This window comes from Microtus ochrogaster, linkage group LG2, assembly GCF_000317375.1.
Source record: "Microtus ochrogaster isolate Prairie Vole_2 linkage group LG2, MicOch1.0, whole genome shotgun sequence".
In the NCBI taxonomy this organism is placed as follows: Eukaryota; Metazoa; Chordata; class Mammalia; order Rodentia; family Cricetidae; genus Microtus; species Microtus ochrogaster.
This window is the reverse complement of record NC_022028.1, coordinates 5,934,797-5,943,323: the sequence shown is the minus strand read 5'-3', so window position 1 is coordinate 5,943,323 and position 8,527 is coordinate 5,934,797. Positions and strand designations below refer to the sequence as shown.

The 8,527-nt window shown below is 43.4% G+C and overlaps 1 protein-coding gene across 1 annotated transcript in view; it reads left to right on the top strand.

Annotated features, from left to right (window-relative positions):
* Adgrf2 (adhesion G protein-coupled receptor F2) overlaps positions 1–7,992 on the top strand; it is a 19,276-nt gene extending 11,284 nt beyond the window's left edge. The window contains exons 6-8 of the mRNA XM_005359850.2: positions 4,302–4,343; positions 7,051–7,110; positions 7,891–7,992. Of these exons, the coding sequence (XP_005359907.2) occupies positions 4,302–4,343; positions 7,051–7,110; positions 7,891–7,992 (204 nt within the window). The remainder of the gene's footprint in view (positions 1–4,301; positions 4,344–7,050; positions 7,111–7,890) is intronic.
* Positions 7,993–8,527: the final 535 nt, after the last annotated feature.

The window sequence follows — 8,527 nt, the reverse complement described above, 5'->3', positions numbered from 1 at the left end:
AGAAACTTTATTAATTAAAACAGTGCTTGGCCTATTATCTTAGGCTTCTTATTGGCTAGCTCTTACATCTTAAATTAACCCATTTCTATTATTCTGTGTATTGACATAAGGCTGTGGTTTACTGGGTAAAGTTCCAGTGTCTGTCTCCTTCTGCAGTTACATGGTGTCTCTCTGACTCTGCCTTCTTTCCTCCTCTATCTGCTTGGAATTCCCACCTTACACTATTCTGCCCTGCTGTAGACCCAAAGCATGCTTCTTTATTAACCAATGGTAATAAGACATAGTCACAGCATACAGAAGGGAATCCCACATCACACCACCATGTACCATGTATGGGGTCCTGGACATTGAACCCAGGGCTTCATGCATGCTGTGCAAATGCTGTACCAACTGAACTGTATCTCTAGCTCTGTGTTGTTACTACTTAGAAAGCTAGCAATCACCTCTTCTAAAATTTAGTCTCAGATTGGAGGTGTTTGTTACATTTTTTACCCTTGTTGTATTGTCTGCTACTCAGCTACTCAGAGGTTTGAGACAGTAGTGCATGTCATCTTAGGTGAACCAGGCAAGTTACAGCAGAGTCTTTAAGGGCATTTCTCATACTTTTATGGATGAAGCAATGTTCATGGTTTCATTTGTATCACTGCCAAATTCTTTCTGCATGCTTATACAAATATATGCTGAATATAAGAATTGAAAACTTATGTGCATGATTATGTACCTGTTAGGCATGCATGCCTCCAACATTCCAAAACTCAGGGTTCTGTAGACTGTGCTCTACCCACTGAACTACATCATAGCAATTGTGCAATTTTCCTTCTCACCTAAAGTTATATCTCAGTTTTCCACTGATCTAACATATAGGTCTATTTAATGTCTAAATAGTACTTTACATTTAACATTTTCCTTCTTGAAAATTACATACATTAAATATACAGGTTGCAATCAATTAAAAAGAAAGTTTCTAGTTTCTTAAAGAGCTATCCATTTTTTTTTTGGAATGTGTAGAGTGACCAGTAAAAGTATTTCCAAATATATGTTTACCAAGTTGGTAACAGAGACTTCAAATCAAATATCTACTCATTTTCCTCATTTAAAATGTGAATACAAATGATTCACTTTTTATAGCAAACATTTTGATGCCTTGGAGAGGACTGTTAATAGTACGAGGGCACATGTAACATTTTAAACCTTGGCTATTTTTTATATTTCTATAGAAAGTGTTATTGCAGTCTAGATTTATAGCAGTGTCAGAAATTGTCAGCTCATTAGACATTTTTACAAAGCTCGTCATGGATGGGGCTGAGGTAATACCCCTGTGTTTCTAACTTTCAGCTCAGCCAATCTACAGGCTACTCTTCGTAAACCCTTACTACACACCTGTCTCACGCCACTCACACCACAGCAGCGCCTTTCTGTGCTCCCCCTCAGGCTACCTGACTTGCGACTCTTGTTTTGGAGTGCTCTGTGAGTGCCTGAGTTTTGATACTGTGGGCATTTTCACTTGTCATAGGATCAACTTGAAACTCGAGTTGTTTTCTGTCTTTACTTCTGGCAAGGAGAAGGATGAAGTCATTGAGATGGCAGTACCTATGAGGTTGTGGGCAGCTGCCAACCAGACACTGGCATGCGAGAAGGCAGTGCTGTACTGACTTGTGCTGGCTCATGGAAGCTGACTTATAGTTTAGGAATAGTGTGAGCTGGTTATAGATAAAGCCATCAGTAAAATTCAGTGACACAGATGGACAAGGAAATGAATCGCATTAAAAACAACAGTCTTCCCCGCACTTCTTTGTTTGTCTGTTTTGATACAGCCTTTGCCTATCTCCGTATCAGGGCATCCTTGAGATGTTCAGTAATGAGGAAAGGGAGCAGAGCCATGGATCCTCTGCAGTCAGATACCATGTGCAGCATGGGAAGCAGCAGCAGCAGCAGAGGTGGGGCTTAGGGTTAGCAGAGGTGAGGGGGCAGCTGAAGCTGACTGAGCAACAGGCTGGAGGGCAGAAGATACAGGAGACAAGCCCTTTCAAAACAAGGTTTTTCCCGATTAGAGTCCTATGGAAATATCTCTACTAATTGGGGTGCTAGCCAATCCCTTTACTGTGGAAGAATTAGTGTGTAGGCAGTGGCCGCCTTGGGTGTCATTGTAGCTGCTGCCTCTTCCCTCCTCTGCCTTCTCTGAGAGCTACTGTGGTCTGGGTGGGGCTTTGAGACACCCTCATCTCCCAAAGATATTTTAGTAGGAGAACAAAGCATTGTAGACTAAAATCTGGATGAAGACCTCAGAAAACAAACGAAAACAAAGCCCCACGAATTTGTGTAGAGGAAATAGTCTACAGTTGTGGTTTTTTAGATGTCTTAGTTACGGTTCTATTATTGTGAGGAGACACTATGACCAAGACAAAAAGGCAGCATTTGCCTGGGGGGCTTGCTTTCAGTGTAGACTGCTAGTCCATGATCATCCCGGCAGGAGGCAGACAGGTGCTGGAGCATTAGCTGAGAGTTTTCCATCCTGACCTCCAGGTTTCAGAAAGAGACAGAGAAATTGAATCTCACATGGATTTTTGAAACCTCCAAGCTCACCCCAGTGACATACCTGCTCTAAACAAAGCCACACTTCTCAATCCTTTCAAAACAGTTCTACTGAACATTCAAACCTATAAGCCTTTGGGGGGCATTCCCATTCAAATCTACACCAAGTAAATCTCTACGCTGGGCCAATCTCATTAATATTCTGATTTTCAAATGCATCGTTAGTGCCGACCCAGGCTGGTGTGTGTCTGTTCCAAGCATAATTCACAAGAGTAATACTTTGAAAACTAATGGTTCATGTCAACCATGGCATGTTCACACTAGAGTTAAAGGCAGGTGTAGGCTTAGGAGTGTGAGAGTTGGTGAGATGGACCAACAGATTGAAGGGCTTGGTGTGCAAGCCTGACAACTTGAGTACCACCCCATGTATACATATGGTACTACATACAGATCCAATGGTAAGCTTCTGTTACCAAGAAATCTCCCAGAAGATGAGAGATCAAGACCAGAGAATTGGTCAGAAGCTTGTAGACCAGCTCCTATAGAGAATGCAGTGTGACTGAAATAAGAGAGACTCCAACACAGCAATGCAGGTGGTCACAACTGACCACTGGAAGCAATTCTCTGACTTATACATGTGTGCCATGACACCCATCTACATACCCACCATAGTTACATGTCCATAAACTACACACACACCAATAATAAGTAAAATTAAATAATTGTATGCATTTCTAAAATAAGAATTCACACAAATATTCAGTCTGATAAACTCTCCATGCAGACAAAGCTTGGGTATTTATGGACTGTCTATGGTGAAGAGCATTTGAGTTCACTAGAGGAAGGAATGAGCTGTCTGGCTTCACACTGGTTCTTGTCGTTTCCCATCTGTCAGCTGCATTTTCATCAACTGTGGTAGCAATAGGCTGTTGTCCCACTGCTGAACAATTGACCATGACATCTTTATGGTTCCAGCTGCATTCCTCTGCCTGGGCTCACGTTCAGCTATGGCCAAAGTGACTTAGCAGGGAGTGCCCATAGGGAAGCTCAGCTTCTCACTTTCCCTTTCCACCCACCACCCAAGCCACCCAGCATCCAGGAAGTGGGTCGAAAGGATGTTGCTGTCTACAGCGTTTTAAAAGTTGTGTTTCTGAACTTCTTTTTCCTCATCAGAAAAATGGGGTTGTCCCTTGAAATTCCTTCATCCAGGGAGGTTTTGTGTTGTGACTAGCAGACAAGTGAAAACAGAAAGACAGAACCACAGATGGATCCTAGCTGTGGAGGATGGTCTTCATTTTGCTGATGTGGTCTTCCTCTGCATGGGTGATGTGAGAGGGTTATGGGCAGCCAACGATGTTTACCTTTCCTTGTGCTGTGCAAGTGTGTTTTATTAGCTGCTGCTCAGAGGTTACAAGCCTACACTGCCTTGCATCTTCTCTACGTCTTTCTTGAGTACTTATATCTCGAGGGGAACAGCTCCTGTTGAATGGAAAGAATTTTCATGATGTTCAACATGAAGTTCCTAAGATCCTCACATGAAGCAGGGGCCTTATTCTGTGTCAACAGTGGTACTCTTTGTTGAGTAACAGGTTTGTTGTTCTTGTTTCAGGCAACAATATCTGTTGAACCAGTGGGTAGACATTGCGGCCTGAGATTAGGGATGAGCGGAATAAAGCTCTTGTAACAATGATGTGACGAATGTCGTGTTTGGTACTCTTACCATCATCATTGTATTGTAATGCATCTTCTTCCCTCTCCCTCTTTTACAGGGCTTCTTCATCCTCATGTTTGGAACAATCCTGGATCCAAAGGTATTGTGTGTGAGCCATCCTTGGTTTTCCTGGGTTGCGTACTTGACCTGAAATCTGCTGACTTGTGAAGAAGACTTATTGAACTTTGACCTCAGGCATCTCTGTGCAGCCCCCTGAAACAGAGCATCATTTAAAAAATGTTCTGAGATTTTATTTATGTTTATGTATATGAGTGTTTGCCTGAAATGATGTCTGTGCCCCAAGTGTTGTAGTGTCTGCATAGCCCAGAAGGTGTTGGATTTCCTGAAACTAGAGTTACAGAAGGTTGTCAATTGTTACATAGGTGCTGGGAATTGAACCCTGGTGCTCTGAAAGCAGCCAGTGCCCTTAACCACTGAGCCATCCCTCCAGCCCCATCAGGGTTCTTTTAATGCAGGTGATTCTTATCATCATCCTTCAAGCTCTTCTGAGGAGCACATTTCATTACAGTAGCGCTAAACCTCAAAACAATCGAGGGGTTTCTATTCTCTCTTTGAGATGAGAAAAGAGAGACACAGGGTGAAGAAACAGTTTCCTCAAGGTCCTGCTTTGATTTCTAATGGCAGAAATGGAATTTTTAGTTAAATCTCACAGTCTTATTTTGGGAGGATATCTCTCGGATTGGAAGGACGTGTGCCAGGAATACAGGACTGCTCAATGAGGGATGCCAAGCAGTTCAGTTCGAGCACTCACTTGGTGGCTCACACATCACTCCAGTTCCAGGGCATCTGATGCCTCCTTCTGGCCTCTGGGGGCAGTGCACACACACGGTGCAGATCCATTCACACAGGCAAATGAGCCACGACTACAAAGTAAAACGTTAAGGGAAAAATGAAAAAGGAGCAACACCAGAACAAAACTGGAAGCAAAACACCCATGTCCACTTTAGGGTATCAAGCTTTTAAAAGTATTGATGTATTGAAGTTACCATCAAAGATTTGTGAACAGAATTTTTTTTTTTTTAAAAAAAGGCCTCTCATTGCCTTACCAACATGCTGCATCACTCTGGAAGTCATTCAGCAGTGACACAGACTTATCCTTGGAATTTCTGTATGTAGATGACCTCAGGCTTACAACGTTCCAACTCATAAGCCTTTGAGTTTATCATTGTGCAAAATGGTACTGACTCAGAGGAGACACCACTTAAACCGAGCTCCCTTCCCGGCTAATGTCATGTAGCACATACTCTCTCACCAGACTGGCAGTGGCAGCAAGCCAGAGCTCTGAGGCAGCCATGAGCTTACTATGGGAAACAGTCAACACTCTACAGTGTCACAAAGCTGTGGTGTTCAGTAGACAGGTACACCAAGTGCAATTCTGACTTAAGATAGTCTCAGCTTACAACGGGCTTGTTTTGAGGCAACCCTCCCCCACCTTCACAAGGAATGTCTCAATACTGGTCTTGCTCCACAGTGCTTGTGAGTCCCAGATTTAAACGAGAAACTGTAAAGCAACTTTATAGATGCAAAGACACAGGAAGCATTTACAGTACCCCACAGTCATAGTTGCTGGGGTTGTGTGTCTACTAACCTGATGCCATAACTAATACACAGAGTCAAATAATGGCAGCAACTTTTCTCTGTGTGCCAGAGTTAGGTGCAAAGAATTACAAGCTATGCAGTCTCTTTCGAGATCAGAATCTCTTCATTAAAATTGAAATGTAAAAGACAAATACAGGAAGTGTCATAGGGCCCGATGTGACTAAGGGATGCTAAGGGATTTGCATGAGGAGTCCTGGAAACCCCACCAGCAGTTGAAAACTGAGCGTATTTTTCAAAATGCACTTACTATTAATGTGCACAGCATGCAATTATATGAAGCAAATATTGTGCAATTATGAAATACAAAATTTTAAAAAGGGTCAGAGTAGAAATGCCAATAGAAGTGCCAAAATGGCCTTGAAGATCCCCCTGGATGCCAGGAGCCCCTCCTTCCCTTACAAACTTGCAGCAAAGAGTTTACATCTTCACAGGGAGCAATGAAGTGTCCCTGAGCTGGAGGGCTTTCACGGGCCTTAGTGTGGAGACAATGTATGTAGGGCCTCAGAGAACAGCATTTTCCATGACAGAAGGGAGAAAGGAAGGGAAAAGGAAAGAGTTGGGGAGGGAGGCAGGAAGGTCTACAGTGGATGGACATGAATCCCAGACTGGATCTGGATCTGTGCAGCTGGCTCAGTTTGGATGTCATTTGATCTTGGAGTTTCAGCTTCCTCAGCAGTATAGTGGGGACAACAGTATCTATGTCTGAAAATTATCTTCTTCCTAAAATGGGATGGCAGACATGAGAAACATCGTAAAGTTATAAAGTCGTCACTATTGTTAGGATTTCCTGAGTCTGGACCCACTGATGACCTTGTGTGGTACTTTTTCCCCTCCTTTATAGAAGTTTTGAATAATTCCAAATGAGATGCGATGTGGGATGTGATGAACCACTTTAATGGTTCAAAAAATAATGCTAAAGCTGTAATTAGCATCCCTGAGCTTGCGCAAACTTGCCTCATAGCCACTGGGTTCATGTTTAAGACCAGGGACCCATGCCTGCCAGAGAAGCTTTCCTTCTCTGCCCCTCCTCGTCTCCTGGATTTTCTCTAGCTCACTCCACTTGTTACTGACCCACCGAAAGGACCCAGCTAGCCACCTGTGTCCTTGTCACAGTGTTAGTCACATCCAAGCACACCGCTAACTTCTTATAAACGTTCAATTGCTAACCCGTTTTGTTAAATTTCCAGATAAGAGAAGCCTTAAAGAGTCGAGTAATGTCTGCCAAATGGGTCTCCAGAGCATCAGAGGTAAACACTTTGTGTTTTCATTTGGCAAGGGAATGGTGTAAACCCTTCGGTGTAGAGTTTTCCTGCGTGGGTCCCTCTTTGAGCTGTTCAGAATCTTTATGGAGTATGATGTCTGAATATGAAGGCGAAAGTCAGTTTAGATGTCTAAAGAGGGGTGACAAGGTGGCAGGTGTTGTAGGCGTGAAACAGGAAGCAGGTGACTACAAGGAGCCATGAAAGGAGATGAGGGATCTCAGGCTCCCACAACAGCCTGCTGGTTCTCTCTGATACTGCTCATGGGCACAGTGTGAAAATTCTAGGAATGCACATGCTGAAACCCAATATGAGGGACTTCCCAGGAGCCTTGATTAGCAAGGAAGCAGTTGCCATGGTTACCAGAATGGCATAGGCACAGGGCCAGTTCAGGAATGTGGATGTGGCAGAGGTGCTCCAGGCATTGTTGGGGGACTGGACTGTGATATGCCTTTACCTCATCCTCTCTTTCTATATTTTATAAACTTCATTGTGATGCCAGGCTGTTCTGGGTGAGGGAAGAACTGGCAATGTTTGCATGTTAGCAAAAGGGACTCAGGCTTGACCTCAGCAACACGCCAACAACAGAAGGGAATATGTGGCTTTGATTTGTCACCTGCCATTCCTCTCTCTCTCTCTCTCTCTCTCTCTCTCTCTCTCTCTCTCTCTCTCTCCTCTTTTTCTTTAATTTGAGCCAAACTTTGGTCAACTTCTTAGTCCTTCCCGGGAGATTACTGATTTCTTTATGTTCTCTCCCATCTAAAAAAGGGGGCAAATTTACTGAGAGCAGACATGTCCTCCAACAAGGCTGCACCCCCTAATCCTGTCAAAGAGTGCCACTCCCCGGTGACCAAGTATTCAAACCTATGAGCTTATAGGGGCATTCTCATTCAGACCACCAAAGGCTCTCTTCTCGAACTTGGCCTGATTATTTCAAATCCCTTCTAAAATAGTAGCCTTGGTCCTTTCCTCGTGTGTTTTTAGAATGATCTATTCAGGCCACCATAGGAATATTCTGGCCATTGAGGCCCAAGACAAACAGTCATTTTCTCTATCTCTCTGGTTTTTATGTAAGTCAGAAAGACACCTAGCCCTTCATTATTGTTGAGGGTCCAAGTCAGTGGTTTTTGATGTTGGCTGTATCTAAGAAATATCTTGGGAGCTTAAAAATCAAAAGCAAACACACAAATAAATAAAGGACCTACACCAAACCACAACCCAGGCCTCACTCAAAACTTAAAGCAGAAACTCTCAAGGCTTGAGCGTACGCATTTACTTTAAGCTCTGCAGTGATTCTAGCGTGCGGTCAGGGTTAAAAGCCTCTGGTCTAAGTACAACATATATTTACCTTTCATCTTGCGTTTCTCCCTTCATTCTGCTCGGCAGCTCTAGGCCATTGCCTGTC